General features: G+C 36.5%; 1 protein-coding gene across 1 annotated transcript in view; it reads left to right on the top strand.

The window, feature by feature from the left end:
* The window catches only part of CBX5 (chromobox 5), a 107,780-nt gene that overhangs the window by 909 nt on the left and 89,326 nt on the right, over nucleotides 1-17,545 (top strand). Inside the window, exon 2 of the mRNA XM_053705538.1 lies at nucleotides 3,446-3,502. Coding sequence (XP_053561513.1) covers nucleotides 3,478-3,502 — 25 coding nt within the window. The 5' untranslated portion in view covers nucleotides 3,446-3,477. The remainder of the gene's footprint in view (nucleotides 1-3,445; nucleotides 3,503-17,545) is intronic.

A 17,545-nucleotide genomic window follows, 5' to 3' on the forward strand; every position in this document is an offset into this window, starting at 1 on the left:
ACTTACAACATTGCTATTCTACATGGCAGATATGCATAAAGGAAATTGATTAAAGTGGAGCGAAACATACTTTTTGAATTCATTCTGCTGAAAATGTATGTCACCAGCATAAACAGATTTTTACACTTTTTGTACACGATACCTAAAATAAGGAACTATTGGCATTATTTGTCAGTTACATATACAGGGCCAGAAATGATGTATAAATTAGTTCCATACACACAATGAATGGCTACTTGAAAAGGTAATTGAAGCCCAACATTTTGCTGTCAGGATTTACACACACCGTAACATTTTAATCATCTTTCCAATTTACTGCTATCATATATTTCTTTTTTTCTTGGTATCCTTTTGTTGAAAATCATAACTGGGTAGGTTTGTTGGAAGTAATACATTACTTAGAGCTATCTGCTGATTGGTGGCTACACAGGCTCATCAGATGTGTTCAGCTACCTCCCAGTAGTACATTGCTGCTCCTTCAACAAAGAATACCTAGAGAATAAGGCAAAGTTGATAACAAATAAATTAGAAAGTTGTTAAAAGGGACATGAAACACAATTTTTGTTTTTCATGATTCAAATGAAGCATCATTTTTAACAACTTTAACACTTACTAATATTAAATTATCTTCATTCTTTTGGTATCTTTTTTTTTGTCTATTTAAAGGACCAATCCCTTAGAAGATTGTTTCTCAACGCAGTCCTCAAGTACCTTCAACAGGTCAGGTTTTCATTATAGTTAAACCAGTGCACAAGTGAAATACTCGACTTATGGGTGAGAACAGGTTAGTAACCATGGTGTTACAGATCATCTGATTACTTCATCTTTGTACTGGTTCAGCTGTAATGAAAACCTGGCCTGTTGGGGGGACTTTAGAAAACACTGCATAAGAACATGTCATTTTCAAGATTCTACCCTTGTCTACTGTGTGTTTAAAGGGGTATGAAAACACTTTCTTTTGTTAATCAGTCGGGGCATACAATATTTATAAAGTTTACAATTTACTTCTATTAGCAAATTTTCTTTGCTCGTATGTTCTTTGTTGAAGAGATGCCTAGTTTGGTGTCTGGGGCACTACATGGAAGGAAATAGTTCTGCTATCTAGTGGTCTTGCAAAAGGATAACATTGTAAAAAAACTGCTGCCATCTAGTGCCTCAGGCACATGCACGCTCCTGAGCTTACGTCTCTGCTTTTCAACAAAATATACCAGTGTTCTCCACAGAATATTTTGCAAGCCAGGTGGCATTATGAAGTAGCTGGATGAGTACAGTGCAAAATTTTCTATTATGTTTTAATATTAACTAATTTTAGCTTAGTATTGGCTAACATTTTAGCCAGGTGGTCATTAAAGGGACACAGAACCCAATTTTTTTTCTTTTGTGATTCAGAAAGAGCATACCATTTTCAGCAACTTTCTAATTTACTCCTATTAGCAAATGTTCTTCATTCTCTTGGTATCTTTATTTTAAAAGCAAGAATGTAAGTTTAGATGCTGGCCCATTTTTGGTGAACAACCTGGGTTGTTGCTAATTGGTGGATACATTCATCCACCAATAAACAAGTGCTGTCCAGGGTTCTGGACTTTCTTTTTCAAATAAAGATAGCAAGAGAACAAAAAAAATTCATAATAGGAGTAAATTAGAAAGTTGCTTAAAATTGCATGTTCTATCTGAAAATTGGGTTCAGTATTCCTTTAAAATCAGCCTGGTGGTGCACCCGCTAAAAAGGTCCTGCAGAGAACACTGGATACCAAAAGAAAAAAAATTAGAGGTAAATTAGAAAGTTGTTAAAAATTGCATGCTCTATCTGAATCATGAAAGGAAAAAAAAATTGTGTTGCATGTCCCTATAAACCCCCACAAAGTGGTTACACACAGTAGAAGTACCCCCTGGGACTCTCAGAGCACTGCTGTCTCTGTTGCGAAAAGTGCTGCTAATCCAATCAGCAGCGCTAGGATCAGCATAATTTTTTTTGTTCAGTACCAGTAGTCCTGAGCAGTACTTCTACTATGTATTTATCGCCATTAGACAATGGGGTTAATCTTAAAATTACATGCTCTAATGGATTATACCATGACATGTTTTGCCTGTAATGGCCCTTTAAATACCATACCAAATATTATTTTGCTTTATTATTTTCACTTCTAGTTAAATGTACAGATTCATATTACATACAAACGTTTATTTAAAATGTTAGACAACCTTACTGTTTTAGGAACCAATTGTTTTTTTTTTTTTTGTGCCTGTCAACAGACGTATATAGGTTAGCTAAAATTATTTAAGGTAGGAAATGATCTAATGCTGCCTCAATACTACATTTTTAGGTTATTTTTACAGGCCATGCTAAAATGTGGCATTTCTATTGTAACTCAATATGATTTGACTACATATTTTATTGCCTTGTAACACCCCTTTGTTAATATATTTTGCAGTGTAGAAACTGGCCATCTGCATCTCCTGATTAGATTTAATATATTGTGTATTTTAATTCTAAATAACTATTAACATATCAAATAGTACACAACCGCCTTTAATTGTTGCATGTCTTTGGCGTCTGTTCTAGTTGAAAGAATGTAAATTCAATCAACACAACAGATTAGTTCACATGCTAATATGCCCTTCAATAGTGTTAAACACTACAATAGGTCAGAAACAGATTTCATTCAGCCTTTTCCCTCAGGTAAGACAACTCCTTAAAATCGGTTTTATCTTAAAGGGACAGCCTACTTAAAAATGTTATTGTCTAAAAAGATTGATAATCCCTTTATTACCCATTCCCCAGTTTTGCACAGCCAACATGATTATATTAATATACTTTTTACCTCAGTGATTACCTTGTATCTAAACCTCTTCTGACAGCCCCCTTATCACATGGCTTTGTATTATCTATTCACTTGCTTTTTAGCCAATTAGTGCTTTGTCCAGCACAACTCCATGGGAGTAAGCACTGTATCTATATGGCACACAGGAATTGTTAAAAGCTAATAATAAAACAAGCATGTGATAAGAAGCTATCTGTAGTGGATTAGAAACAGGCAGACATTTAGAGGTTTAAATATTATAAACTATATACAATGTTGACTGAGCAAAGCTAGGGAATGTGTAGTAAAGGCATTATCAATCTCTTTAAACAATAACAATTTTGGTGTAGACTGTCCCTTTAATAATTCTGGCGTTGACACAATAACTTGTTTCAATCACAGGACGTGTGTTTGCACGATACAAATCTGCCTGTTTATCTCATACATATGAACACCTGAGGTAGCATTTGGGACTTGGTCTTGCTGCTGTAGTGACGTTTGTCTACTTCGTTATATATTGAATTTTGAAATACTTTGATAGTGGATGTGTTTAAGGCAATTGGCCATTATCGTATAAATGTATTAACAGTGGTACAACTGACATGTCATCGGTCAAAATCTCTCTCTTTCTTTTATAACATAAGTTCTCCGGCTCATCCCATTTCGGAAGTAGATAATGGACATCACTGAGGCTCCTACAGGTATAAAACACCCACAGTAAATGTTGTTTAATGTTTTTTTTTTTGTAATTGTTTTTTTTTTAATACTTTAGTGCATACTAACACTTTTACAGTTTAAGAACTTTTTTCATTAGCCTGTGTATAGGTACATAAAAGTTCCCGTCCGCTTTAAACCTGTATTGAATGTTATTACATTTGTCAGGATGTATTATTTTCCTTGTTTGAACATGCCATGTGTACATCTGCTTTTTCCACTGCCTTCCAAGTGCACAATCTCATGAGTATTACTCTTATACCCTCTTTTTATGCCCTGCAGCCATAACCTAGGTAGAAGATGTTTTCAGGAACGTATGACCTTTAATGTAGGCTTGAATCAATTTTTATGTCTCTCTCTAAATCAACAGTCATAAGTATTAACAAAAAAATGTCCTGCTATAGTTTTTAGCATTGTGCTTGCAATCCCTATTTTATTTAAAGGGACATTATACACTAGATTTTTCTTTGCATAAATGTTTTGTAGATGATCCATTTATATAGCCTATACAGTGTTTTTTTTTTTTTGTATAGTTTTGCTTATTTTTAAATAACATTGTGCTGATTTTCAGACTCCTAACCAAGCCCAAAAGTTTTCGAAGAATACTGATGTATACCTACTCCAGCTTGCTCCTGTTTGTGTAAAGAGTATTTTCAAATGCAGGAGGAGGGGGGGGGGGAGTGGAAATTTCAGTGGGTGTTCCGGCTAACCTTTTCAATAGAGCTAAACTGGGAGCTTCAAAGTAATTTTTTAAAGTGAATGTCAAGTTAAACCTATTAGCTAAAGTGAAATGATAGCAGTTAAAAAATGAATGAGTTTCATTCATGAAAACGTTAGTATATACTTATCTTCAGAGCAATTTCACTATTAAAACTACACGGATAATAGCTGAAGCTCCGGTCGCCATTTTCACCATTTGATTTGCAGATCTGTCATCAACTAATCGTTGTTCCCCCCCCCCCCCCAGGACGTTCATCCCCTTTGCAAAAACGTCACTGCCCGGGGGGGGGGGGGGAGAAACAATAAGTTGATTGCAGATGAGTCATCTGTCAATAAAATAATGAAAATGGCGACCGGAGCTTCAGCTATTATCCTTGTAGCTTTCATAGTGAAATTGCTCTGACGATAAGTATATACTAACATTTTCATGAATGAAACTCTCATTCGTTTTTTAACTGCTATTGTTTCACTTTAGCTAATAGGTTTAACTTGACATTCACTTTAAATGGTTTTAGACTGGATTTTTATATCCGTATCTGTGCATATTATTTTTTATAGTAGTGTCTATTACATGCAGTTAAATGAAATTTGGTGTATACTGTCCTTTTTAAAAGTTTCTTAAAGGGACACTGAACCCAACTTTTTTCTTTTGTGATTCAGATGGAGCATGCAATTTTAAGCAACTTTCTAATTTACTCCTATTAATTTTTCTTTGTTCTCTTGCTATCTTTTTTTGAAAAAGAAGGCATATAAGCTAAGGAGCCAGACAATTTTTGGTTCAGAACACTGGACAGCAATTGTTTATTGGTGGGTGAATTTATCCACCAATCAGCAAGAATAACCCATGTTGTTCGTCAAATATGGGCCGGCATCTAAACTTACATTCTTGCTTTTCAAATAAAGATACCAAGAGAATGAAGAAAATTTGATAATAGAAGTAAATTAGAAAAGTGCTTAAAGGGACATAATACTCATATGCTAAATCACTTGAAACTGATGCAGTATAACTAAAAAGCTGACAGGAAAATATCACCTGAGCATCTCTATGTAAAAAAGGAAGATATTTTACCTCACAATCTCCTCAGCTCAGCAGAGTAAGTTCTGTGTAAAAAGTTATACTCAGCTGCTCCCAGCTGCAGGTAAAAATAAAAAAATAAATGAAGAAATGAACAGCAGCCAATCAGCATCAGCAGTACTGAGGTCATGAACTCTTACTGTGATCTCATGAGATTTGACTTAACTCTCATGAGATTTCATAGTAAGCTTCCATTACCTGATTGGTGAAATAATATGAGAGTTCATGAGGCTCATCCTCGAAGCTGTCCCAGGACAGACACTAAAATGCTGCTTAGCAATCCTTTACAATGGGATGTGGCTACTGAGGAACTTTTGAGGTAAAATATCTTTCTTTTTTACATAGAGATGTTCAGGAGATATTTTCTAGTCAGCTTTTTACAGCTATACTGCATCACTTTCAAGTGTTTAAACATTTGGGTATTATGGCCCTTTAAAATTGCGTGCTCTTCTGAATCACGGAAGGAAAAAATGTGGGTTCAGTGTCCCTTTTAATTATTGTTTTAAGTAAAGCTTCCATTTTGAAACCCTAAAGCCTTTTAAATGTTTAAAAATTAGGCAAATGCAATTAAAGGGGCATGAAATTCACAGTTTTTCGTTCACATAGAAGATATAATTTTAAGCAACTTTCCAATTTACATCTATTGTCAATTTTGCTTCATTCTTGTGATATTCTAGCTGAATACATCTTTTAACCAATGACAGGAGACATTCATGTGCAGCCATCAATCAGCAGCTAGCTCCTGAGCCTACCCAAGTATGCTTTTCAACAAAGGATACTAAGAGTGAAACAAATTAGATGATAAAAGTAAATTATAATTTTGTGTAAAATTAGGTGCTTTATCTGAATCATGAAAGGAAAAACTTTGGGTTTTATATCCCTTTAAAATTGTGTTTGTATATATTAAAACACTCGCACACCTTTTTCCTTACATATTTTCTTGTGCATTGCCCTCAAATCAAATTCTCTAAAGCCCACCCAGATTTTTGTTGCTGTGACACATTTTACCAATACACCCAGGATATTTTAGCTCTAAACTAACATCTCCCTATCCAGTGCCTTAATCTATGTAGCCTTTCCCTAAAAGTTGCTCATCTCTCCATTCTTAGTTAATGGGCTCCATAGGGTAATATTGGTAATCCAAACATATTCTGAAATCAAAACTATTTAATATTTTTTTTTTTTTTTTTTAATTATCAAAAATTACAACTTTTCTGCCTGTTTCTTTTGGTTTGCTTTTGTGTTCTAAAATGCAAATAGTCTATATTTAAAACCACAAATATTACCTTTCTTATTACAGTATTGTATTTTTCTGATGGTACTATGTATACCAAAGTATTTTAAAATTATATAAAACTTACCTTTAGGTTACATAAGTTGTATTATATGTAAATATTGCCTATATGACATAAGATATTGTTTACTCTTGGTTCCATCCCCTTTCCAAACTGTCCCATTTTACAGATGCAAATATTCCAAAATCCAAACTGTTTAGAAATCCAAACCTTTCCTGGTCCCAAGAAGTTTGGATAAAGGGTTTTCGACCTGTATAGAAGAAGAATTTTAAACCAGTAATACATACATCTGCATATATTATGTTGTTTAGTTTATTTCTATCTTCCCCTCCCTACATATGTCTTAGAGCAGTAATTTGCAACCTTTTTTTTTTTTTTTACATAAAAAAAAATCCTGTGGCACACCACCATCCCAAAATTATACAAAATCACACATTGTAGCCTAATACAGGATATATATACTGTGTGTGTGTATATATGTGTGTATGTGTATGTGTGTGTGTGTGTATATATATATATATATATATCTATCACATAGAAACACCCAGCACTCACCAGCTAGCTCACAGCTAAGATAAAATCACAACTGGAAAGGTTAGTCACCGCATCTGGCCAAATGGGAAAGCTCAGGCACCACGTCAAGGTCCTTTCCTTAGCCTGAGTCCCTAACACAGGCACACCATCATGCGAGCTCACAAAGCTAAACAAACTGAGAACAAAGAAGGGGTGCACAGGTGGCTGTAATCACCCATAGAAAATACAAAACATGGAAGGGAACTGCACTCCAAGACCGGATCAGGTACACATCCTGTGACTCAGTAACATCCAGTATGAAAATATTATTGTTGAGGAGTGGGGCTATCCTTGATGACCTATCAATTGCCTTCTATGTAGGTCAAAACATCTAATGCAAAGTTCGTCAAATATAGCTTTATCGCATCATAAGTCACTGTTGGGCACACAATCTGTAATAAATGTGTAGATAGTAATCCCTCTGTTACCAGTCAATCCCCTTCGATGACAAGCCGATGCAAACCCGTAAAGTAATGTTCATATATTAGTGAAAACACGCTGGCCTCCAAACCCTTTTCTTGTACGGCTGTTATCCGATTCATCCGCCAGCCTCAGGGATGTTCTATCTAAGCAGCTTTCGGGAGAAAAGTTTTGCAGGCTGTGGTTCCCTCATAATAGTCTGCCTCTCCTCCTCCCCCCTTTTTTTTTTTTTTTTCTTTTCCCTCCCCGTTTATTCATTCAGTGTCCTCTGGAGCTTGGGTACAGTTTTCCCAACAGCAAGGAATTAAGTTGTTGGCTCTCCCTGCATTATGGAAGGAAAACATAATTTAGGCTTCCCAATTAAATTCCTTTCCTTCCTGGCAGGGAGAGTCCACGATCCCGCCTGTAATTTTTTTTTTAAATATTTCTTCTGGCACCTTTTTATATCCTGATGTTTCTCCTACTTTCCCTTGTTCCCTCGGCAGAATGAGTGGGGGGTAGGGGAAGTGGGAGGAATATTTAAGCCTTTTGGCTGGGGTGTCTGCCTCCTCCTGGTGGCCAGGTGTTGTATTTCCCAACAGTAAGGAATGATGTTGTGGACTCTCCCTGCCAGGAAGGAAAGGAATTTATATGGTAAGCATACATTTATGTTTTTCTTTTGTGATTCAGATAGAAGTAAATTAGAAAGTTGTTTAAAATTGTGTTCTCGGTTATCTAATATGTTTCATTTTCTTTGTATGATTTGTTGAAGGAGCAGCAATGCACTTCTGGTTTCTAACTGAAAACATGGGTGAACCAATGGCAATCAGCATATATATTCAGCCACTAATCGGCAGCTAGAACCTAGGTTCTTTGCTGTTCCTGAGCTTGCCTAGATAAGCCTTACAGCAAAGGGATAACAAGAAAAGGAAATAAATAATAGTTGTTGTTTAAAATTGTAAGTTCTATCTGAATCATGAAAGAACAATTTTGGGTTTCATGTCCCTTTTAAGTTTCTCCCCCTCACTGATGTCCCTCTTCCCAAAATCAAATGAATGCTTGCTAACCAATTACAAACGTAACAAACACACATACACTACTGTGTGAAAAAATCCTCTAAAGTAATGCTTTCACAACGGCATCAATTCTTCTGGGTACACTTGCACACAGTTTTTAAGGAATTCTGCAGGTAGAATCTGCTACTGGAATAGACGATGCCTACCAGTCATTTTGTTTTTATTACACTTGCATTGTTTTGCAGTTCCTCATCTGATGACCTCTGCTTAGGCCCAATAGGGAGATATGTCCCTTTTTTAATCTGCTATTATGGCTTTATGCATCTATTTGTAGCCCCCACTAGATAAATATCCACACAATATGTATTAAAACTATTGACATGCAATAGCAGTGCAATCCATGTTAAAGGACCAGTAAATTAAAATAAATTTTCCTAATCAACAAATATTTGAAGTTTAGACTAAGTGCTATTGCATTGTCTTTTTTTAATCACACGAGTAGATTTTATTTTTTTTGACAAATTCAGTTATGTCTATTCCCTATATCATGTGACATCCATCAGCCAATCACAAATGCATATACGTATATTCTGCGATGATCTCTTGCACATGCTCAGTAGGAACTGGTGACTCAAAGTATAACTATAATGGAAGTAAATTGGAAAGTTTTTCAAAATGGCATGCTTTATCTGAATCATGAAAGTTTTAGTTTTAATTTTAATCATCAGATAGGACATGTGATATAAAACGACGTTAAATTTACTTCTAGTATCTAATTTTTGTTTGCGTGGTATCCCTTGTTGAAAAGGGTACCTTGGTTGGCTCCGAAGCTGCTGATTGGTGGCTGCGCACATATACCTCATGTTATTGGCTCACCTGATGTGTTCAGCAAACTCCCAGTAATTCATTGCTGTTTCTTCAACAAATGATACCAAGCGAATAAAGTAAATTGGATAATAGAAGTAAATTGGAAACTTGTTTGAAATTGTATTCTCTCTGAATCCTGAAATGAAAAAAATGTTACTCTATAATCCTTGTACTTTAAAGGTCATGATACCCAAATATTCTTTTTTTTTTTTTCTTCTTTCATGATTCCGAAAGAGTATGTGATTTTAAATCTTTTCAATTTACTTCTATTTAATTTTTGTTCTCTTGGTATCTCTTGTTGAAAAGGATACCTAGGTAGGTTCAGAAACTGGTGGCTCCACATATATGCCTCATGTTGTTGGCCCAATGCCGTCAGCTAGCTCCCAGTACTGCATTGTTGCTTCTTTAACAAAGGATACCAAGAGAATCATACAAGTAAACTGGAAAGTTGTTTTCAAATTGTTTCCCTATCTGAATCATGAAAGAAAAATGTTTGTGGTTCCTGTCCCTTTACCAGTAATCTGACCCTTTTGTGCTTTTGGGTCTTTTTTCATAGACTATGTAATAAGTGTAATATGGCTCTTTGTTTAGAATTCTTATATTCTTTAAAGTGAATGTAAATTTTGATGCTAAAGTGCCCGGTTTTTAAAAATTCGATTAAAAAACAGGGGCACTTTAATTCAACAAAATTTACATTTCACTCGTGTTGTGAAAAAATACCTTTTAAACTTAACAGCAGCTCCAGCTTTCTCCGGTTGTCGCAAGCCATTTCTGATGTCAGAAATGGATAGTTCATCCTCCAATCACGGCTTCCCCATCCGGGGAATCAGTGTCTGATTCAATGCCGTGATTGGAGGAAGCCAGATTCCTCATTTTAGACCCAGCGCTGTCAAGATTAAAAGGTAAGTTGTTGTGTGTTTTTTTTTTTTTTTTTTTTTTTTCCCCCTCACAACAGGAGTAAAATGTAAATTCTGACTAATTAAAGTGCCCCTGTTTTTTTTTTATCGAATTTTTAAAAACCGGGCACTTTGGCATCAAAATTTACATTCACTTTAAGTAATGCAACTTATTCCATTAATTGCTGCACATCCTAAATTCATGCTAGAAATACTTATAGCCCCTCATTTGATTCACCAAGGGGTGTACTTTCTGCAAATGTGTGCTTTGTGTACCCCATTTTAATTTCTCAGGTGGCTAGAACTGCTTAACCCCTTAATGACTGGACCATTTTTCAATTTTCTTACCCTTAATGACAATGGCTATTTTTAAATTTCTGCAGTGTTTGTGTTTAGCTGTAATTTTCCTCTTACTCATTTACTGTACCCACACATATTATATACCGGTTTTCTCGCCATTAAATGGACTTTCTAAAGATACCATTATTTTCATCATATCTTATAATTTACTATAAAAAAAATACAAAATATGAGGAAAAAATGGAAAAAACACTTTTTCTAACTTTGACCCCCAAAATCTGTTACATATCTACAACCACCAAAAAACACCCATTCTAAATAGTTTCTAAATTTTGTCCTGAGTTTAGAAATACCCAATGTTTACATGTTCGTTTTTTTTTTTTTTTTTTTTTTTGCAAGTTATAGGGCAAAAAATACAAGTAGCACTTTGCTATTTCCAAACCCCTTTTTTTCAAAATTAGCGCTAGTTACATTGGAACATTGATATCTTTCAGGAATCCCTGAATATCCCTTGACAAGTATATATTTTTATTTAGAAGACATTCCAAAGTATTGATCTAGGCCCATTTTAGTATATTTCATGCCACCATTTCACCGTCAAATGCGATCAAATAAAAAAAATTGTTGACTTTTTCACAAACTTTAGGATTCTCGCTGAATTTATTTACAAACATCTTGTGCAATTATGGCATAAATGGTTGTAAATGCTTCTCTGGGATCCCCTTTGTTCAGAAATAGCAGACATATATGGCTTTGGCCTTTCTTTTTGGTAATAATAAGGCCGTTAAATGCTGCTGCGCACTACACTTGTAATATGCCCAGCAGTTAAGGGGTTAATTAGGTAGCTTATAGGGTTAATTTTTATCTTTAGTGTAGAGATCAGCCTCCCACCTGACACATCCCCCCCCCCCCGACCTCCCTCAAACAGCACTCTTCCCTCCCCCACCTCACAATTGTCACTGCCATCTTAAGTACTGGCAGAAAGTCTGCCAGTACTGAAATAAAAATCATTTTTTTATTTTTTATTTTTTTTTCTTCATACTGTCTGCAGTCTGCATCCCCCCTTACCCCACAACCTCCCTGATCCCCCCCCCCCATTCATCTCTCTAACCCTCCCCCTCTACCTATTTGCCGCCATCTTGGGTACTGGCAGCTGTCTGCCAGTACCCAATTTGCCCCCACAAATAGTTTTTTTTTTTTTAACTTTTTTTAGATTAAAAATTTGTTTTCTGTAGTGTAGCTGGCCCCCCTTAAAACATCTACATCCCTCCCCTCCCAGATCACTTACTAAACAAGAAGATCCCCATGCATCTGCATTGATTATATATATATATATATATATATATATATATATATATATATATATATATATATATATATATATATATATATATATATATATATATTTTTTTCATTTTGTTCCGGTATATTTTGCCGGAACAAAATGCCCCCCGCCTCCCTGGCCGCAACCGCCGAAATTGCCATTCATGATCGTGAGTTAGACAAATATGGAGCATATCCTTACCGCTCCTCAAACAAGATGCTCCCACCCGCCAACGAATGTATGATCGCCATAGTCCAATGCAGAGAGGGCCACAAAGTGGCCCTCTCTGCATCGGTGGGTAAAATAAGGGATTGCAGTGATGCCTCAATATTGAGGCATCACTACAATCCCTTGTAAGCAGCTGGAAGCGATCATGATCGCTTCCAGCGCTTCTAACAGAGGACGTACCAGGTACGTCAATTGTCATTAAGGGAATGTTTTTCTATGACGTACCTGGTAAGTCCTCTGTCATTAAGGGGTTAATTGCTGAAAACAGTACAGTAAATTCTAAAATGCTCTTTTTGATTATTTATCAAATTGACATGCCTGCAATAAAACGGGAAACAAATGTGAAATGTTAATTTCTGATTATTTCAGACAGGTTATCTACTACAAATATTTATCCACACAGGTTTTCATGATGAAGCTTAAATTAAAAAATATTTTTTTCTCTTGCAAGGTGTATCCAGTCCACGGATTCAGCCTTTACTTGTGGGATATTCTCATTCCCTACAGGAAGTAGCAATGAGAGCACACAGCAAAGCTGTCCATATAGCTCCACCCCCCAGTCATTCTCTTTGCTGGCTCTAAGCACTAGGGACTTTTCACCCGGGGAGTGGGAACTCCACCCGGCGGTATTTGCCCAGCTGACTCAGCTATGGGGCACCCCAGAGTTGGATCTGATGGCGTCCCGTCAGAACACCAAACTTCCTCTCTACGGTCCAAATCCCGGGATCCCAAGGCGGTATTGATAGATGCTCTAGCAGCGCCTTGGTCCTTAAATCTGGCTTATGTTTTTCCACCGTTTCCTCTCCTCCCGCGTCTGGTTGCCAGAATCAAGCAGGAGAAGGCTTCGGTGATTCTGATAGCGCCTGCGTGGCCACGCAGGACTTGGTATGCAGACCTAGTGGACATGTCATCTGTCCCACCACGGACACTGCCAATGAGGCAGGATCTTCTAATACAGGGTCCGTTCAAGCATCCAAATTTAGTTTCTCTACGTCTGACTGCTTGGAGATTGAACGCTTAATTCTATCAAAGCGTTGGTTCTCTGAGTCAGTTATAGATACTCTGATTCAGGCTAGAAAGCCTGTCACCAGGAAAATCTGCCATAAGATATGGCGGAAATATCTTTGTTGGTGTGAATCCAAGGGTTACTCATTGAGTAAGATTAGGATTCCCAGGATATTGTCCTTTCTCCAAGAAGGACTGGAGAAAGGATTGTCGGCTAGCTCCTTAAAAGGACAAATATCTGCTTTGTCTATCCTGTTACACAAGCGTCTGGCAGAGGTACCAGACGTTCAAGCGTTTGCTCAGGCTTTAGTCAGAATCAAGCCTGTCTATAAAGCTGTGGCTCCGCCATGGAGTTTGAATCTAGTTCTTTCAGTTCAAGGGGTTCCGTTTGAACCTTTACATTCCATAGACATTAAGTTGTTATCTTGGAAAGTTTTGTTTTTGATAGCTATCTCTTCTGCTCGAAGAGTTTTAGAATTATCTGCCTTACAGTGTGATTCACCTTACCTGGTGTTCCACGCAGATAAGGTAGTTTTGCGTACCAAGCCTGGTTTTCTTCCTAAAGTTGTTTCTAACAAGAATATTAACCAGGAAATTGTTGTTCCTTCTCTGTGTCCTAATCCATCTTCGAAGAACGTCTATTACACAATCTTGATGTAGTTTGTGCTTTAAAGTTCTATTTACAAGCAACTAAGGATTTCAGACAAACATCTTCCTTGTTTGTTATCTATTCTGGGAAGAGGAGAGGTCAGAAAGCGACTGCTACCTCTTTCCTTTTGGCAGAAAAGCATCATCCGTTTGGCCTATGAGACTACTGGCCAGCAGCCTCCTGAAAGAATTACTGCTCATTCTACCAGAGCAGTGGCTTCCACATGGGCTTTCAAAAATGAGGCTTCTGTTGAACAGATTTGTAAGGCAGCGACTTGGTCTTCACTGCATACTTTTGCCAAATTTTACAAATTCGATACTTTTGCTTCTTCGGAGGCTATTTTTGGGGGAGAGGTTTTGCAAGCAGTGGTGCCTTCCGTTTAAGGTACCTGTCTTGTTCCCTCCCTTCATCCGTGTCCTAAAGCTTTGGTATTGGTATCCCACAAGTAAAGGATGAATCCGTGGACTGGATACACCTTGCAAGAGAACAGAATTTATGCTTACCTGATAAATTACTTTCTCTTGCGGTGTATCCAGTCCACGGCCCGCTCTGGCATTTAAGTCGGGTAAAAATTTTTTAGTTTAAACTACAGTCACCACTGCACCCTATGGTTTCTCCTTTTTCTTCCTAACCTTTGGTCAAATGACTGGGAGTTGGAGCTAGAGGGGGAGCTATATGGACAGCTTTGCTGTGTGCTCTCTTTGCTACTTCCTGTAGGGAATGAGAATATCCCACAAGTAAAGGATGAATCCTTGGACTGGATACACCGCAAGAGAAAGTAATTTATCAGGTAAGCATAAAGTCTGTTTTTCTTTTCACTCCTTTTAAACCTGATGATACATACACATATAATAATGGTATATTTTGAATCTGCTAGGTCTGCTGAAAAAACCCCATATATAGTTTGTATAGTGCACGCAAACTTTATTTCTAAAAGTCGTTAAACATGAACTGCAACAAAAAGCTCAAAACCAAATGGCTTAGCAGCCAAAGGGTTAAAAGGACAGTCTAGTCAAAATTTAAACTTACATGATTCATATAGGGCATGCAATTTTAACCAACTTTCCAATTTACTTTTATCATCAAATTTTGCTTTGTTCTCTTGGTGGTATTGGTTAATAACTGAACTTGGGTAAGCTCAGAGGCTAATGTCTAAGCCGTTGAAGGCCGCCTCTTATCTCAGTGCATTTTGACAGGTTTGGTTTTTTTTTTCCCAGCTAGACAGCGCTAGTTCATTTGTGCCATATTGATAACATTGTGGTCACTCCCGTGGCGTTACCAGGAGTCCGCTATGATTGGCTAAAGTGCATGTCTGTCAAAAGAACTGGCAGTCTGCAGAGGTAAAAAGTATATTAATATAATTGTGTTGGTTATGCAAAACTGGGGAATGGGTAAAAAATGTTTAAAAAATAAAAATTCTGCAGTAGACTGTCTCTTTAAGTTGATCCCTTTCTTTATTTTCTTTCCCATCCCCCAAGTTATGGGGGAGGGTAGACCAGTATTCTGTCTTTGCAAGTCTATTCTCTACATTTTCTGTGCTGCTTCTCATCCAAATGGCAGTGAGAGTGTATCAAGATAGGAAACTGAAAATTAAGTAACTATCAGCATTATTGCTGCATTATGCAGAACAACCATTTTTTCCTTTGTTGATGTTTCTTTTAGTTCTTTAAAGTAATCTGTTAGATGGAATGTATATTGCTAAATTAGGACTTCTACGTTGTTGTTTAAAAAATGTTTTCTGGGCCTGTATTTCTTTTGGATTATTCTTCACATCCTTATGCAAGCACCATATGGCTTCTATATGAGACAGTTTTCGCTATTCCTTCCAGCTCTTAAATTTGGTTAATATTTGTTGATCTATTAGCAAAAATAACGGTAGATTAATGGTAGATTTTAAAGAATATTGTATTTCTTGGTATATATATATATATATATATATATATATATATATATATAAAACAAAAATGGCTTTATCAGGGTTATGTATATAGAAGCAGAAAAAGGTTTTACAGTGTTAGCCATTGTTTTCAAAGAAAGCAAAAATCATTTTGCAAAAAAACTGCAGATTCCTATCAGTTTAAGTTAATACAGGTACAGAAAGGGTGGTGGGTTCATGGAATAAACTTCCATTTGAGGTGGTAAACACAAAGACTGTAAAGGAATTAAAAAATGCCTGGGACATTCATAAGGCTATCCTAAGGAAAAAGTAACATGTAATATGGGTAGACTTGATGGGCCTTTTTGGTTCTTATCTACCTTCAAATTCTATGTTTCTATAAAAACCTTTATCCAAACTGCTTGGGCCTGGAAAAGGATTGGGTTTTTAATTATTTGCATGGAATGGTACCAAGTGTAAACAACAATCTTATGTTATTTAGTCAATATTAACATGTTATAATATAGCTAGCTTATACATGCAACCTAAAATAGCTTTATATCATTTCTAATACTTCTCTATCATTTGTTTTTTATAATTAACAAATTTGCAATTCCGGGTTTCGGAATATGTACCTGTACATTTGCAAGCTTTCAGGACACTGTGGTCCCTCTGTCAGGTTGGATGTATGGACATCATTGTGCTGAAAGCTTGCACATGTATTAACTAGTAGTATTACATAGGAGTTAGCCATTAAAGTTATAACCTGTACACACCGATTTTTCCATTTATTTTTGCGGCTAAAACGGTTCAATCCCCCCCCCCCATGCTTTTGTTCTATACAATGCATATAGACATACATTTATTCTATCACTCATATTTGTCTGCTTGATTGTACAGATATTTATATACCCTAGTTTAGAAAGACTACTGCAGGTGATCTGTATCAGTAGCTGAGCAGTGCTATTAGCACGTATCAGGAACTCTGCTGGGCAAAGTGAAACCATACCATAGACAAAAGTTATGATTGCAGATGTACAGGTTTGCAAATAGTGAATCTGCAATCAACACTTTTGGTTCTGTATCTCTTGGCAAAGAGCTTTCTTTTGCAAATCCACCTTCTGCTGTTGTGTAACCAATTGCACAAGAGTAGGGACTCTCGATTGTTCGGGATGATTGACCTTGCCACTTCTGAGGAGGTTGAGAGGCAAAGGAAGCATTTTCTGCTTCTGAGATTTGTTGCTGCTGGCTCGTTCTTGCAATCCTCCTCCGCAAAGGCAGCTTAATAAATTTACCCCCATGTATATGTTGAGCACTGTTAATTGCAAAGGATCTTGTCACGCCATCCACAGGAACTTGCTTACAGCAGTGCCACCTATCATGACAAATGTACCCTCTGGATTTATCAAACGCAATCGTTTTACATTGTGTGTAAGTATCTAGTAGAAGCACTGCTCATATTTATAATTTGCTAAATTAACGTATTAAAAAATAAAATATCACATTTATGCTCACCAAAATGGGGGGGAAAAAGTGATATTTTCAAAGTCCTCTAGAGAACTTGCAGTGGTTTGGGTTATCCATCTAGCCTTTCTTTATTGTATTAACATATGTTATGAATTCCAGAGTCCCTTGGCTGAAAATTACTTTCCCCCCAAATGATTTTATTAATATATGACTTGTTAATATATATATATATCTATATATATATATATCTATATATATATCTATATCTATCATATGACACAATCCTTAATTATCTTATCTGCACTGAGGTACACACAGCAGGCAGCATGGGGTTAAGCAT

This window comes from Bombina bombina, chromosome 3 (assembly GCF_027579735.1).
Source record: "Bombina bombina isolate aBomBom1 chromosome 3, aBomBom1.pri, whole genome shotgun sequence".
NCBI classification, from domain to species: Eukaryota; Metazoa; Chordata; class Amphibia; order Anura; family Bombinatoridae; genus Bombina; species Bombina bombina.